Source organism: Heptranchias perlo, chromosome 18 (assembly GCF_035084215.1).
Source record: "Heptranchias perlo isolate sHepPer1 chromosome 18, sHepPer1.hap1, whole genome shotgun sequence".
Taxonomy (NCBI): domain Eukaryota; kingdom Metazoa; phylum Chordata; class Chondrichthyes; order Hexanchiformes; family Hexanchidae; genus Heptranchias; species Heptranchias perlo.
The window spans coordinates 56,238,359-56,256,261 of record NC_090342.1 but is presented as its reverse complement, the minus strand read 5'-3'; the positions used below and the strand labels follow the sequence as shown (position 1 = coordinate 56,256,261).

The following is a 17,903-nucleotide window of genomic DNA, read 5'->3' as shown; positions in this document are numbered from 1 at the left end:
CCAATGCTTACAGACCTTGAGAACTATCTCCTCAGTGTCCCCAGGCCCTGCGATCCCAGAGCCCAGAACCTCACTCTCAAGTGTTGGTGGAATCTTCGGTTCCCCTCCCAGTGCTACCAGGCCTTGGGAGCCCATCCCAAAATACTGCTAGACCCTGAAATGCCACCGAGTACGGCCAATCCCAATGCTGATTAGTCAGTACCCCCAGTATACAACTTTACATGACATCTCTGTTGTTGTAAATCCTCTGACTCCCCGCGAGCAATGCCACTGGCGGTCTGCTAGTAACATACTAAAAGTCTTGAGTATTGTGTTCCCTGTAAGTGTCACACTTACTTCCTGTGACACTTTCACTGTCTCAGTTGATAGCACACCTCCTGGGCAATATTTATCCCTCAACCAACATCACTAAAACAGTTTATCTGGTCATTATCTCATTGCTGTTTGTGGGACATCCTGAGGTCATGAAAGGCAGTATTTTTCCTGTTATAATCAGCATATCCTCTGACTCACTGGGAGCCATGTCATGAGAGTTGTGCTAGTGTATCACCAACAATAAAGGGACGAGGGGAGGTTCCACAGAGTCCTGGGCTCACACTCAATCCTCTGCTGCACGCCATTCCCCATCTCAGTTGCATCAGTGAGTTGCATCACGAGGTGCCGAATGGGACTTTCCTTGGCTGAGAGATTGATCCACTTTCCCCAAAATACCCACCAATGCCCCTCTCAAGCCACTCAAGAGCACAGGGGTGATGACTGACACTCTCCTGGTTCATTATCCGGCACCTTCCAGAGAATTCCCCAAGGAAAAGTCTATATCTGAATTAAAGGAACGTCTACTGAGTTAAAGCAAGATGAACACCACTACCAAACAACAACAGCAACTACAACCTGCATTTATATAGCGCCTTTAACGTAGTAAAACATCCCAAGGCGCTTCACAGGAGCGTTATCAGACAAAATTTGACACTGAGCCACATAGGAGATATTAGGACAGGTGACCAAAAGCTTGGTCAAAGAGGTAGGTTTTAAGGAGAGTCTTAAAGGAGGAGAGAGAGGTTAGAGAGGTGGAGAGGTTTAAGGAGGGAATTCCAGAGCTTAGGACCTAGGCAGCTGAAGGCACGGCCGCCAATGGTGGAGTGATGAAAATCAGGGATGCGCAAGAGGCCCGAATTGAAGCTACGCAGAGATCTCGGAGGGTTGTAGAGGAACAGAGAGGACAGGGTAATTACAGTCATAGTGATTAGGTAACACTGAACTTGGGAATTAAAAGCCTGTACATTGTATAAGGAATGGAAGACTGAGGGAGACATCAGGTCTCACAGTTTGGAGAATTTGGGAAGAAATGAATGAGGAAGAGGCAATTGGTTTTACAGCCTAGGAAGAAAGTTCAGAGGAGAATTAACTGTAGCAAAACTTATAGAATAAAACGGGCTGAGTTCCTAACTCACAAAACCACCACTGTGAATCTTGAAGCCACAGATCTGTATATAGGTTTCACACCTCAAAGTATTAAAAGTGTAAATGAAAAGTGAGAAAAAAAGCCAGTCATTTCCTGCTGGTTCTTATGACTTGGAACCAGGAATTTACGACAACTGTCCATTCTCTCACCAACAGCAATTCATATCAAGTTGACCTCAAGATGTGCCTACATGCAGCAATTAGAGGTTTTTCTTTGCCTTAAAGGGACATGTTAGCACCGTATGTTAGCAGCATAGTAATACATTGCAGGTTGTCTGGTACATTACCTGGGTCATTAGAAAACAGAGTCACTGAGCAGCAACAACAGAGATCTGCTCATTGTATTTAAAATTTCTTTCTCCTCCCACCATTGGACAGAGTTTTTCCGAGCTCTCATCAAGCCCACGAGATGAAGCATTGACTGAGGCCAATGTGCACTGGCCAGTGTCCAACTGGAGCTCACCTCTCTGGATCAATAGCAGCGCTCGCTCTGCGGAGGATTCCTTCTCAGCCCTGCTGCCCAGGATCAGAATTCCCACAATGACCAGCTCTTCCCGTGTTTTCCAGATATGAGCATGGAGCGTGACGCTCTCCTCGACAAGGCCTATCCGGAGGTACAGGCCTTCTGTCAGAAACTCGGCCTGGTCTTCGAGGTGAGCCAGACTGTCTATCAGCTCAGGGACAATATATAAAGGGCAGCTCTGCTTCTGGGATAAAACTGTAGTGCTAATTTAACCAGTATTGTGACAGAGGAGGAGGTATGGAGGCTGTGTGACAGGGAGGGAGTGTAGCAGGGAGGAAGTGTGACAGAGAGGGAGTGTGACAGTGATGGTGAAAGGGGAGGATGTAGGGATGGAGTGTGACAGGGTGTAGAGTGTGACAAGGAGGAAGTGTGACAGAGAGGGAGTGTGACAGTGATGGTGAAAGGGGAGGATGTAGGGATGGAGTGTGACAGGGTGTAGAGTGTGACAAGGAGGAAGTGTGATGGAGGGAATGTGACAGGGAAGAAGGTAGGGAGAGAGTGTGACAGGGAAGGAGTGTGACAAGGAGGGAGTGTTACAGAGGAGGAGGAAGGGAGGGAATGTGATAGGGGAGAAGACAGAGAGGACATTTAATAGGAGACAGTACAGTGGACAACTTAATTAGAAGGAGGACTGGATGCTAAAAGGAAAATAAAGAATCATAGAATCATAGAATGGTTACAGCACAGAAGGAGGCCATTCGGTCCGTCGAGCCCTTGCCTGCTCTTTGTAAGAGCAATCCAGTTAGCCCCACTCCCCCGCTCTTTCCCTGCAGCCCTGCAAGTTTTTCCCTTCAAGTATTTATCCAATTCCTTTTTGAAAGCCATGATTGAATCTGCTTCCACCGCCCTTTCAGGCATTGCATTCCAGATCATAACTACTCGCTGCATAAAAACGTTTTTCCTCATTTCGCCTTTGGTTCTTTTGCCAATCACCTTAAATCTGTGTCCTCTGGTTCTCGACCCTTCCGCCAATGGGAACAGTTTCTCTCTATTTACTTTATCGAAACCCCTCATGAATTTGAACACTTCTATCAAATCTCCTCTCAACCTTCTCTGCTCCAACTGAAATCCCTCAACCCTGGAACCATTCTAGTAAATCTCCTCTGCGCCATCTCTAAGGCCTTGACATCCTTCCTAAAGTGCGGTGCCCAGAATTGGACACAATATTCCAATTGTGGCCGAACCAGTGTTTTATAAAGGTTCATCATAACTTCCTTGCTTTTGTACTCTATGCCTCTATTTATAAAGCCCAGGATCTCGTATGCTTTTTTAACCACTTTCTCAACCTGTCCTGCCACCTTAAATGATTTGTGTACATATACCCCCAGGTCTCTCTGTTCCTCCACCCCCTTTAGAATTGTACCATTTAGTTTATATTGCCTCTCCTCGTTCTTCCTGTCAAAATGTATCACTTCGCATTTCTCTGCATTAAATTTCATTTGCCACGTGTCCGCCCATTCCACCAGTCTGTCTATGTCCTCTTGAAGTCTATCACTATCCTCCTCACTGTTCACTATACTTCCAAGTTTTATGTCATCTGCAAACTTTGAAATTGTGCCCTGTACACCCAAGTCCAAGTCATTAATACATATCAAAAAAAAGCAGTGGTCCTTGTACCCACCCCTGGGGAACATCATTGTACACCTCCCTCCAGTCTGAAAAACAACTGTTCACCACTACTCTCTTTCCTGTCACTTAAGCCAATTTTGTATCCATGCTGCCACTAACCCTTTTTATTCCATGGGTTTCAATTTTGCTGACAGGCCTATTATGTGGCACTTTATCAAACACCTTTGAAAGTCCACATACACAACATCAACCGCATTGCCCTCATCTACCCTCTCTGTTACCTCATTGAAAACCTCAATCAAGTTAGTTAAACACGATTTGCCTTAAACAAATCCGTGCTGACTTTCCTTTATTAATCCCCACTTGTCCAAGTGACTATTAATTTTGTCCCGGATTATCATTTCTAAAAACTTCCCCATCACTGAGGTTAAACTGACTGGCCTGTAGTTGCTGGGTTTATCCTTACACCCTTTTTTACACAAGGGTGTAACATTTGCAATTCTCCAGTCCTCTGGCACCACCCCCGTATCTCAGGATGTTTAGAAGATTATGGCCAGCACCTCTGCAATTTCCACCCTTACTTCCCTCAACAACCTAGGATGCATCCCATCCAGACCTTATCTACTTTAAGTACAGCCAGCCTTTCTATACCTCCTCTTTATCAATTTTTAGCTCATCCAGTACCTCAACTACCTCCCCTTTTACTGTGACTTTGGCAACATCTTCTTCCTTGGTACAGACAGAGGCAAAGTACTCATTTAGTACCACAGCCTGGCCCTCTGCCTCCTTTTTACTCCCTAATTGGCCCCACCCCTCCTCTTACTACCCGCTTACTATTTATATGCTAAGGAAGTATGAAATATAGGCTCATTATTACTCCAGGAACATGTGGTAACCTTATTTGTCCACCTTTCCTCTTTCAGGTAGTTGACATGCGTTGGGGAGTACCAAACGCATTGACCGCTGATCACATGACCACGGAACTGTGTCTGAGAGAGATTGAATCATGCCAAAGGATGTCACTGGGGCCCACATTTATAGTAAGTTGTCTTTTTCTCTTTATTTCCCTTTGTGCTCCTTTCCTCACTTCCCTCTCTCCTCTGCTCTTTTCTGAGCTCCTCTCTTCCCCTCCCCTCCACTTCCTTCACCTCCCCTCTCCTCTCCTCTCCTCCCCTCCCACTGAAGGCACTAACTCCTGCTAAGGCAGTCATCCAGAACCTGAGACAGTGAAGGTCAGTGGGAATCAGGGCCAGATCAGGCTTAGAACAGGTCAGATACATATAAGGTGAAGATCCTGCTACACTGTGACCTAGAAGACTACCATCTAAATCATCGTTTAGATCACCATTTAAATCAACATGAACATTACCATCTAAATCAATATGAAGATCACCATCTAAATCAATATGAAGATCACCATCTAAATCAATATGAAGATCACCATCTAAATCAATATGAAGATCACCATCTAAATCAATATGAAGATCACCATCTAAATCAATATGAAGAACACCATCTAAATCAATATGAAGATCACCATCTAAATCAATATGAAGATCACCATCTAAATCAATATGAAGAACACCATCTAAATCAATATGAAGATCACCATCTAAATCAATATGAAGATCACCATCTAAATCAATATGAAGATCATCATCTAAATCAATATGAAGATCACCATCTAAATCAATGTGAAGATCATCATCTAAATCAACATGAAGAACACCATCTAAATCAATGTGAAGATCACCATCTAAATCAACAAGAAGAACACCATCTAAATCAATATGAAGATCACCATCTAAATCAATATGAAGAACACCATCTAAATCAATATGAAGATCACCATCTAAATCAATATGAAGAACACCATCTAAATCAATATGAAGATCACCATCTAAATCAATATGAAGATCATCATCTAAATCAATATGAAGATCACCATCTAAATCAATATGAAGATCACCATCTAAATCAATGTGAAGATCATCATCTAAATCAACATGAGGAACACCATCTAAATCAATGTGAAGATTACCATCTAAATCAATGTGAAGATCACCATCTAAATCAATAAGAAGAACATCATCCAAATCACTGCGAAGATCACCATCTAAATCAATGTGAAGATCATCATCGAAATCAATGTGAAGATCGCAATCTAAATAAATGCGAAGAGTACCATCTAAACCTATGTGAAGATGACCATCGAAATCAATGTGAAGATCGCAATCTAAATCAATGTGAAGTTCACCATCTCAATCAACACAACAATCTCCAAATAAATCAATGTGAGGATCACCATATCAATCAATGTGATGATTACTGTTTAAATCAACGTGAAGATTAGCATCTAAATCAATGTGAAGATCACCATCGAAATCAATGTGACGATCACCATCTCAACCAATGTGAAGATCAAGGTGAGGTGAGAGTAACTGCCCTTGACATCAAGGCAGCATTTGACCGAGTGTGGCACTAAGGAGCCCTAGTAAAATTGAAGTCAATGGGAATCAGGGGGAAAACTCTCCAGAGGCTGGAGTCATACCTAGCACAAAGGAAGATGGTCATGATTGTTGGAGGCTAATCATCTCAGCCCAGGACATTGCTGCAGGAGTTCCTCAGGGCAGTGTCCTCGGCCCAACCATCTTCAGTTGCTTCATCAATGACCTTCCCTCCATCATAAGGTCAGAAATGGGGATGTTCGCTGATGATTGCACAGTGTCCAGTTCCATTCGCAACCCCTCAGATAATGAAGCAGTCCGTGCCACATGCAGCAAGACCTGGACAACATCCAGGCTTGGGCTGATAAGTGGCAAGTAACATTCGCACCAGACAAGTTCCAGGCAATGACCATCTCCAACAAGAGAGAATCTATCCACTTCCCCCTGACATTCAACAGCATTACCATCGCCGAATCCCCCACCTCAATATCCTGGGGGTCAGCAATGACCAGTAACTTAACTGGATCAGCCATATAAATACTGTGGCAACAAGAGCAGGTCAGAGGCTGGGTATTCTGCAGCAAGTGACTCACCTCCTGACTCTCCAAAGCCTTTCCACCATCTACAAGGCACAAGTCAGGAGTGTGATGGAATACTCTCCACTTGCCTGGATGAGTGCAGCTCCAACAACACTCAAGAAGCTCGACACCAACCAGGACAAAGCAGCCCGCTTGATTGGCACCCCATCCACCACCCTAAACATTCACTCCCTCCACCACCGGCTCACAGTGGCTGTAGTGTGTACCATCCACAGGATGCACTGCAGCAACTCGCCAAGGCTTCTTCGACAGCACCTCCCAAACCCGCGACCTCTACCACCTAGAAGGAAAAGAGCAGCTGGCACATGGGAACAACACCACCTGCACGTTCCCCTCCAAGTCACACACCATCCCGACTTGGAAATATATCGCCGTTCCTTCATCGTCGTTGGGTCAAAATCCTCGAACTCCCTTCCCAACAGCACTGTGGGAGAACCTTCACCACACGGACTGCAGCGGTTCAAGAAGGCGGCTCACCACCACCTTCTCAAGGGCAATTAGTGATGGGCAATAAATACTGGCCTTGCCAGCGACGCCCGCATCCCATGAATGAATTTTTAAAAATGTTTTTTTAAATCACCATCTAAATCATTGTGAAGATCACCATCTAAATCATTGTGAAGATCACCATCTAAATCATTGTGAAGATCACCATTTAAATCAATGTGAAGAACACCATCTAAATCAATATGAATTTTACCATCTAAATCAATGTGAAGATTACCATTTAAATCAATGTGATGATCACCATCTAAATCAATATGAGTTTTACCATCTAAATCAATGTGAAGATCACCATCTAAATCAACGTTAAGATCACCATCTAAATCATTGTGAAAATTATCGTCTAAATCAACATGAAGATCAGCATCTAATTTCATTGTGAACATCACTATCGAAATCAATGTGAATATCACGATCTAAATCAGTGTGAAGGTTACCATCTGAGTTTTTTTTTATTCGTTCATGGGATGTGGATGTCACTTATTGACTTGATGTAAAGGGCAGTCACTCACGGCATTTATTGCCCATCCCTAATTGCCCTTGAGAAGGTGGTGGTGAGCCGCCTTCTTGAACCGCTGCAGTCCGTGTGGTGAAGGTTCTCCCACAGTGCTGTTAGGAAGGGAGTTCCAGGATTTTGACCCAGCGACGATGATGGAACGGCGATATATTTCCAAGTCGGGATGGTGTGTGACTTGGAGGGGAACGTGCAGGTGGTGTTGTTCCCATGTATCAGCTGCTCTTGTCCTTCTAGGTGGTAGAGGTCGCGGGTTTGGGAGGTGCTGTCGAAGAAGCCTTGGCGAGTTGCTGCAGTGCATCCTGTGGATGGTACACACTGCAGCCACTGTGAGCCGATGGTGGAGGGAGTGAATGTTTAGGATGGTGGATGGGGTGCCAATCAAGCGGGCTGCTTTGTCCTGGATGGTGTTGAGCTTCTTGAGTGTTGTTGGAACTGCACTCATCCAGGCAAGTGGAGAGTATTCCATCACACTCCTGACTTGTGCCTTGTAGATGGTGGAAAGGCTTTGGGGAGTCAGGAGGTGAGTCACTCGCCATAGAATACCCAGCCTCTGACCTGCTCTTGTAGCCACAGTATTTATATGGCTGGTCCAGTTAAGTTTCTGGTCAATGGTGACTCCCAGGGTGTTGATGGTGGGGGATTTGGCGATGGTAATGCCGTTGAATGTCAAGGGGAGGTGGTTAGACGCTCTCTTGTTGGAGATGGTCATTACCTGGCACGAGTCTGGCGCAAATGTTACTTGCCAGTTATCAGCCCAAGCCTGGATGTTGTCCAGGTCTTGCTGCATGTGGGCTCGGACTGCTTCATTATTTGAGGGGTTGCGAATGGAACTGAACACTGTGCAATCATCAGCGAACATCCCCATTTTTGACCTTATGATGGAGGGAAGGTCATTGATGAAGCAACTGAAGATGGTTGGGCCTAGGACACTGCCCTGAGGAACTCCTGCAGCAAAGTCCTGGGGCTGAGATGATTGGCCTCCAACAACCACTACCATCTTCCTTTGTGCTAGGTATGATTCCAGCCACTGGAGAGTTTTCCCCCTGATTCCCATTGACTTCAATTTTACTAGGGCTCCTTGGTGCCACACTCGGTCAAAAGCTGCCTTGATGTAAAGGGCAGTCACTCTCACCTCACCTCTGGAATTCAGCTCTTTTGGCCATGTTTGGACCAAGGCTGTAATGAGGTCTGAAGCCCAGTGGTCCTGGCGGAACCCAAACTGAGCATCGGTGAGCAGTTTATTGGTGAGTAAGTGCCGCTTGATAGCACTGTCAACGACACCTTCCATCACTTTGTTGATGATTGAGAGTAGACTGATGGGGCGGTAATTGGCCGGATTGGATTTGTCCTGCTTTTTGTGGACAGGACGTACCTGGGCAATTTTCCACATTGTCGGGTAGATGCCAGTGTTGTAGCTGTACTGGAACAGCTTGGCTAGAGGCGCAGATAGTTCTGGAGCACAAGTCTTCAGCACTACAGCCGGGATGTTATCGGGGCCCATAGCCTTTGCTGTATCCAGTGCACTCAGCCGTTTCTTGATAACACGTGGAGTGAATCGAATTGGCTGAAGACTGGCTTCTGTGATAGTGGGGATATCGGGAGGAGGCCGAGATGGATCATCCACTCGGCACTTCTGGCTGAAGATGGTTGCAAACGCTTCAGCTTTGTCTTTTGCACTCACGTGCTGGACTCCACCATCATTGAGGATGGGGATGTTTACAGAGTCTCCTCCTCCCGTTAGTTGTTTAATTGTCCACCACCATTCACGACTGGATGTGGCAGGACTGCAGAGCTTTGATCTGATCCGTTGGTTGTGGAATCGCTTAGCTCTGTGTGTAGCATGTTGCTTCCGCTGAGTCAATGTGAAGATTACAATCTAAATCAATATGAATAGCACCATCTAAATCAATGTGAAGATTACCATCTGAGTCAATGTGAAGATTACCATCTAAATGTATGTGACAATCACCATCAAAATCATTGTGAAGATTACCATTTAAAACAAAATGAAGAACACCATCTAAATCATTGTGAACATCACTATCTAAATCAATGTGAGCATCACCATCTAAATCAATGTGAAGATTACAATCTAAATCAAGGTGAAGATTACCATCTAAATCAATATGAAGAGCACCATCTAAATCAATGTGAAGATCACCATCTAAATGAATGTGACGATCACCATCTAAATCAATGTGAAGAGCACAATCTAAATCAGTTTGAAGATCACCATGCATATCAAAGTGAAGATTACCATCTAAATCAATGTGAAGATTGCCATCTAAATCATTGTCATGATTACCATGTAAATCAATGTGAAGATTACCATCTCAGTCAATGTGAAGACAACAATCTAAATCAAGGTGAAGATTACTATCTAAATCAATAAGAAGAGCACCATCTAAATCATTGTGAAGATCACCATCTAAATCAACATGAAGATTACGATCTCAATCAAAGTGGAGATTATCATCTAAATCAATGTGAAAGCACCATCTAAATCAATGTGATGATTACCATCTATATCAACATGAAGATTACGATCTAAATCAATGTGAAGATCACCATCCAAATTAACGTGAAAAGCACCATCTAAATCAATGTGAAGATCACCATTTAAATCAATGTGAAGATTACCATCTAAATCAATGTGAAGATTACCATCTGAATCATTGTGAACATCACCATCTAAATCAACGTGAAGATCACCATCTAAATCATTGTGAAGATCTCCATCTAAATCATTGTGAAGGGCATCATCTAAATCAATGTGAAGATCACCGTCTAAATCAACGTGAAGATCGCGATCTAAATCAATGTGAAATCTCTCATTTTCCACAACTGCTACTGTAATGCACATTTCTGCTGAAGAATGTTTTGTGTTGTGCTGTAGACTGAGGCTGATTGAGAGCTGGGACAACATCATGCAATCTCATTTCACCTGGTATAGTTACAGCCATCACAAAGAGGCCTTTATCATGCCCAGGTCTCGTAGATGAAAAGTCAGTGATCTAACCCACTGTGCCAAAAATCCCCACCCAACCCTATGTTTGGAATGTGAGGTAAGGCCTTACAGTTGACACGTTAAACTGTCCTGTCTCCAAATAGACACTGATAGACTTGCTGTGTTTTTCCAACATTTTCTGGTTGTATTTCAGATCTTTACACTTACATTTATTTTCGTTTTATCCCATCCACTCTTGTCCTTCATCTAAGTAATAATCATAATTGCTTATCTGAAACTGGCAGGCGCTGGTTGGCAATCGCTATGGATATCGACCCATCCCCCGTGTTATAGACGAGAAGGAATTTGAAGTCCTACTGTTGAAGCATTCTTCAGATTCCAGATCCTCCAAACTGCTTCTGGATTGGTTCTGGAAAGATGAGAATGCCGTTCCTCCCGTGTATATCCTTCAACCGATCACCACACACCTGCCATATTACAGCGACACGAGCCCAGGTAACCGTGAGCAACATGAGAAGGAGGAGCACGCCTGGTCTGACCTACAGCAGGAGATCGCAGCTCTACTTCGAACAGCTGCTGTAGAAGCAGCGGAGGAGGGCCAAATAAAGAAAGAGGCAAAGCACAAGTACTTCAAATCAGGTAGGCTGCAAATGGCCCTGGGCCGTTCTCCCCATGGCTTACTGGTTAAAGGCACTCGTCCCTCCCCCCAAATCGAGCCACACAGACCTGTTTGTGCGGAGTTAGTTGAGCACAGGCAGCAATGGTGGCCTTTGCCTTAAAAGGGAAAGATAAAATGTCCAGCTCCCAGTCGCTGTCCACCGTCTTCAACTGGATATTTGCACCCCTTGTCAACTTCAGGTGAAATCAGAGTCAGGTCCTGGCCACACTCAACTAACCAGCCACCACTCACTGTCCAGGGTCACACATGAAGAATGGCTGCTTGGGGGAGACAGAGATCGGCCAGCAGCAGTTGAACCCAGCTCAAACTCGAGTCAGCACCTTCAAGAGATTAAGGGAGGACATTGGGGAGGGGGAGGGGAAAGTAGGCTGACTATGCCAACCCGCAATAAGTGCTATGTCATCAGTGAGATGAATCATCTATTCTTTCGAGTCTCGTTATAAGCCTCTGTCCAGCCCTTTCCGGAGTCAGTATTGCCCTATTTCCATGCAGGAGTTTTTTCCAATGCACTTTAAGAACATAGGAACAGGAGTAGGCCATTCAATCCCTCGAGCCAGTTCCACCACTCAGTTAGATCACGGCTGATCTGTATCGTAACTCCATTTACACTATGTAGCACTGCCCAATCTGCAGTCAGCACGGTCACTGATACAGGTACTAAAGGACGACACATTTAACTCTGTGCATCATCCCAGCAATTCGGAACCAAAGTATCAAGCATTATATTTGTTCTTTTCAGTATTGTCCCCCCGCATAAGAACTCTGACTCTCACTGGGCTGTGGTTTCACTGGTGCCGGAACATTGCCCAGGTCTCACCAGGAAGCCATTCTTTATGTGTGAGCCCAGTGAGTATTGACATGATATTCAACCATTACTGCTAACCCCAATCCTATCCTCACCAACATTCACACACGTACACATTCCAACAGGAGGCACTAGGCAGCGATTAAGAGCAGGAACCCCACCCTGGACCAGGGGGACTAAGGCCAATTGTAGATCTGTACCCCCTACCCTTCCATTGGTTCATACCACGCCTCACAGACAAGCCCCGATTCGGGGTGGGAGGGCAAACCTCATGGAGAGTTCAGCATGAGGCCCAGGCCATTTTAACCCTGGGCCTTATTTGGACAGTTCAGCACTGTCTCCTATCCCAAGCCGGCGGGAATGACTTCACAGCGGGAATGAGAAAGGTAGGCCGGGATGCAAGGGAATGATCCCTGGCACAAGGTTAATGCTGGGGGGGAGTCACCAAACAGATGCTGGTGGTTGGAGGCAGAGAGAATGCCAGGACTGAGGAAGTGCAATGATTCCTTCTGGGGCCCGGAGAATCAAACCTGCTCTTCCTGGCCCACGAGGAGCCCTCACATAAATCTGAACAGGTTACGGACCTTGACCTCTTCTGGCCACCCTGCTGCCTCTCTGCAGGTTTGGCTCTGTGGTTTTAGTGGTGCACGGGCATCCCAATCTCTGTAGTTAAAATCACGGTGCGGACCAATGACGTCATGGGGTCATGATATTGGAGTCTAATATAGGCCCCCGTCTGTCTGGCGTGGAGCTGTCCTCCCAAACGGGTTTTCTGGTAAGTAAAAACGGTGCCAGGCGGGACCGCATCGGGATCCTCCCCGGCCGCCATTTCATCCACCTGCCCGCCCAGGTGGACTGGGTCAAGTCGGAGCTCCACTCCTCTGGTTCCCACTGATTCCGAGCTGAGTGATTGCTATTATCCACCATTACTCTGCCCTTCAGAAAGCTGCTGTCCTCGTAATGGTCACATTGTCCTCTGTATTACAGTCACCGAATGGGAGATTGACCACGGCCTTCGGGAAACAAGAGAAGGTGATGTTTACTCTTCGATCTTTATCCGAGATCTCCCCAATATCCAGGATCACTATGACAAGCAGCAATTTCAAAAATTTATCGATGTCACAAACGATGGGAGAATCGACACAGAGGCTCAGGAGCTTCTCAATGACTTAAAGACCCAAATCATCACCAAACATTCCAAGAACCTCCACGTGCATCAAGTGCGATGGTCGAGTGGAGTACTGGACAGACAGAGTGAAGCTCACAGTGAATACCTCCATAACCTGTGCCACAGCTTTGTCGAGGACATGAAGCAACAGGTTCTCAGAAGAGTCTCGGATCGGCACAAAGCCCAGGATGAGTTGGGCTGGCTGTTTGAAGAGTTGTCTCACCAAATGCTTCTCTGCCAGAAGAAACACAGCGTCTTCTGCGGGAGGACCCAGCTCCTCACCAGTATTTGCCAAAGTATTGGACTGAAGAACAAGTGTGTCCACCAGCCATTGGTCGTCTACGGCCCTTCAGGGACAGGGAAGACGGCTGTCATGTCAAAGCTTGCCGAGGAGGTCAGGAAAAGTCTCGGTAATGGCACTGTGGTGGTTACCAGGTTGCTGGGTACGTCGCGCCTGAGCTCAGAAATTCATGCCGTGCTGAAAAGTGTCTGCTTCCAAGTGTGCCTGGCCTTTGGGCTAAAACTTCCTTTGACCCACATTGTTAACTCTTACAATGAGCTGGTCCGGTTCTTTCACAGCCTTCTAAGTGTGGTGTCCAAGAAGAACAAGGAATCCCTCGTCCTTATCTTCGACTCTCTGGACCAATTGTCTTCCAATGACGGAGCTCACAGGCTCCATTGGCTGCCCAAGGAATGTCCCCCAAAGGTCCACCTTATCGTCTCGACCTTACCTGAGGAACAGAACATCTTAAACGTCCTACAAGAAGTCATGCCAAGTCAAGAGTGCTACTTCAGGGTGGAGCCACTATCCTGTGAACACGGCCAGAAGGTGATAGCTATGCTATTGGCGACGGTGAGGAGAAAGCTCACTGGGGAGCAGCAAGAGCTCATACTGGAGAGCTTCAGGCAGTGCGGGCAGCCCCTCATGCTCAAACTGTCCTTTGATGAAGCCAAGAGATGGAGTTCGTACATACCGGCTTCTGAGCTGTACGTAGCTAAGGGCACACGGGAGGCCGTGCGCTTCTTGTATGAGCGCCTGGAGAGGAAGCACGGCAGGGTCATTGTGTCACATGCTCTGGGATATATCGCCTGTTCGAGGTTGGTCCTACCTCATTCCACTTGCAAGTCAAGGGTCACTAGAACCAGTTAGTGTGACCGAGATGGGGGCTTCTGCAGAGCTTCCGACAATGGAGCAGGAGAAGCCCCGACGATTCATGTTGATGCAGTAGGGGTTGCGATTTAGGTAAATTCTTCCTGCAGAGAAGAGGGAGCTTTTCTCTGCACCCAGACCATGTTATACCTGATCTAGGAGTGCTGAATGGGGCAATTCATGGGGAGCTTTATTCTCCGTGTAACTACACTGACTCGGGAGTGCCCAATTCCAGTAGGTCAGAGTTTATGCATTTGCTCTCCCAGCATGGAACTGTAAGCACCGACCGTGCATACTGGGAGTCAGGCACATTGGTCAGCCGATCCTGCAGTATTTCCTCACTATAATGGATGAGAAATCCAGTGGTGCCCTCTGACCTCCATTTCCAAAATCCTGATCTGCGTCTGGCAATCTCAGCCATGGCTCAGTGGTAGCACTCTCGTCCCTGAGTCAGAAGGTTGTAGGTTCAAGTCCCACTCTAAAGACTTGAGCAAATAATCCAGGCTGTCATGCCAGTGCAGTACTGAGGGGGTGCTGCACTGTCGGAGGTGCCAACTTTCGGTTGAGACGTTAAACCGAGGCTCCATCTGCCCTCTCAGGTGGACATAAAAGATCCAATGGTGCTATTTTGAAGAAGAGTAGGGGAGTGATATTTATCCCTCAACCAACACCTAAATCAGATTATCTGGTTATACTGTTTCATGACACTACAGAATATTCTTTCATTACAGTATGGTATATTGTTTCATTACAGTACGGTATATTCTTTCATTACAGTACAATATATTCTTTCATTACAGTATGGTATATTGTTTCATTACAGTACGGTATATTCTTTCATTACAGTACAATATATTCTTTCATTACAGTATGGTATATTGTTTCATTACAGTACGGCATATTGTTTCATTCCAGTCCAGTATATTTTTCATTACAGTATATTATACAGTTTCATTACAGTATATTGTTTCATTATAGTACATTATGTTAATATTACAGGAATGGACTCTCAGAGACGGAGCTGAAGGAGATCCTGTCACTGGATGATGAAGTTCTTGGTGACATTTACCAATATTGGTCACCACCGAACAAAGACATCATCCTGCTCCCTCCCTTACTGTGGACACGGCTTCGATATGACATTGGCGAATATCTGGTGGAGAGACAGGCCGATGGGTTTCCCGTCCTTGGCCTTTACCACCGGTAACTGAGTCTCAGTCATGAATCAGCACTCTCTCTCCGACAATTCTCCTGCATCTTGCTCTTAAGACTTCACTTCTTTCTCCGAACTTCCTCATTTTTAACTTGTATCTATTGGGATTTCAGCCTATTCCCGCAGTGGACAATTTGTTTGTTTCAGTTTTACTAATTCTTTAAATCTGGGAACCTTCAAATTAAACAAGCAATAGGAATATAGGAACAGGAGTCGGCCATTTAGCCCCACGAGCCTGTTCCGCCATTCAATGAGATCATGGCTGATCTGCGACCTAACTCCATATACCCATCTTAGCCCCATATCCCTTAATACCTTTGGTTAACAAAAACCTATCAACCTCAGATTTAAAATTAATAATTGAGCTAGCATCAATTGCCGAAGAGAGTTCCAAACTTCTACCACCCTTTGCATGTAGAAGTGCTTCCTAACGTCACTCCTGAAAGTCCTGGCTCTAATTTTTAGGCTATGTCTCCTAGTCCCCAATCAGTGGAAATAGTTTCTCTCTATCTACCCTATCAGTTCCCCTTAATATCTTCAAAACTTCGATGAAGTTGCCCCTTAATCTTCTAAATTCCATGGAATACAACCCTAGTTTGTGTAATCTCTCCTCGTAATTTAACCCTTGGAGTCTAGGTATCATTCTAGTAAATTTACCCTGCAATCCCTCCAAGGCCAATATATCCTTCCGAAGGTGCTGTGCCCAGAACTGAACACAGTACTCCAGGTATGGTCTAACCAGGGCTTTGTATAGCTATAGTATAACCTCTACCCCCTTGTATTCTAGTCCTCTAGATATAAAGGCGAGCATTCCATTGGCCTTTTTGATTATTTTCTGTACCTGTCCATGACATTTTAATGATCTATGTACATGGACCTCTCAGTCTCTTTGGACATCCACTGTTTCGAGCTTTTCACCATTTAGAAAGGACTCTGATCTATCCTTTTTAGGTCCAAAGTGGATGATCTCACACTTGCCTACATTGAAATCCATTTGCCACAGTTTTGCCCATTCAATTAATCTATTAATATCTCTCTGTAATTTTATGCTTCCATCTACACTGCTTACAATGCTACCTATCTTTGTGTCATCGGCAAACTTGGATATGTGGCTCTCTATCCCATCATCTAAGTCGTTAATAAATACAGTGAATAGTTGAGGCCCCATCACAGATATATAAGATAGTCACTAATAAATCCAATAAAGAATTCAGGAGAAACTTCTTTACCCAGAGAGTGGTTAGAATGTGGAACTCGCTACCACAAGGAGTAGTTAAGACAAATAGATGCATTTAAAGGGAAGCTAGATATGTACATGATGGAGAAAGGAATAGATGGATAGGCTGATCGAGTTAGATAAAGAGGAGTGGGAGGAGGCTCATGTGGAGCATAGATCACTTGGGCCGAATGGCCTGTTTCTGTGCTGTACATTCTATGTAATGTAATTCTGTGTAAGCCCAAAATTCCAACATTTCCTCCTCGGTTATATTCCTGATATCCTCTTCTATCTTCAACACAGTTTTGTTTCTAAAAGTCACTTTCCTTCTTCTTGCGTCTGTCCGACATTATATTCAACAACCCAGTCTAATCTCGGTGGTGGGAAAATTATTGGAAATAATTCTGAGGGACAATATTAATCGTCACTTAGAAAGGCACAGATTAATCAAGGACAGTCAACATGCATTTGTTAAGGGAAGGTCGTGTCTGACTAACTTGATTGAATTTTTTGAGGAGGTAACAAGGAGGGTCGATGTTTGATGTAGTCTACATGGATTTTAGCAAGGCTTTTGACAAGGTCCCACATGGCAGACTGGTCCGAAAAGTAAAAGCCCATGGAATCCAAGGGAAAGCGGTTAGTTGGCTCGGTGGCAGGAAGCAAAGGGTAATGGTCGACGGGTGTTTTTGTGACTGGAAGGCCGTTTCCAGTGGGGTTCAGCACGGCTCAGTACAAGGTCCCTTGCTTTTTGTGGTATATATTAATGATTTAGACTTAAATGTAGGGGGCACGATTAAGAAATTTGCAGATGATACAAAAATTGGCCATGTGGTTGATAGTGAGGAGGAAAGCTGTGGACTGCAGGAAGTTATCAATGGACTGGTCAGGTGGGCAGAAAAGTGGCAAATGGAATTCAATCTGGAGGAGTGTGAGGTAATGCATTTGGGGAGGGCAAACAAGGCAAAGGGAATACACAATAAATGGGAGGATACTGAGAGGTGTAGAGGAACAAAGGGACCTTGGAGTGCATGTCCACAGATTCCTGAAGGTAGCAGGACAGGTAGATAAGGTGGTTAAAAAGGCA

General features: G+C 45.1%; 1 protein-coding gene across 1 annotated transcript in view; it reads left to right on the top strand.

Moving 5' to 3' along the window:
* The window catches only part of nwd1 (NACHT and WD repeat domain containing 1), a 200,439-nt gene that overhangs the window by 60,075 nt on the left and 122,461 nt on the right, over nt 1–17,903 (top strand). Inside the window, exons 2-6 of the mRNA XM_067999939.1 lie at nt 2,029–2,114; nt 4,477–4,593; nt 10,873–11,227; nt 13,060–14,338; nt 15,390–15,593. Coding sequence (XP_067856040.1) covers nt 2,029–2,114; nt 4,477–4,593; nt 10,873–11,227; nt 13,060–14,338; nt 15,390–15,593 — 2,041 coding nt within the window. The remainder of the gene's footprint in view (nt 1–2,028; nt 2,115–4,476; nt 4,594–10,872; nt 11,228–13,059; nt 14,339–15,389; nt 15,594–17,903) is intronic.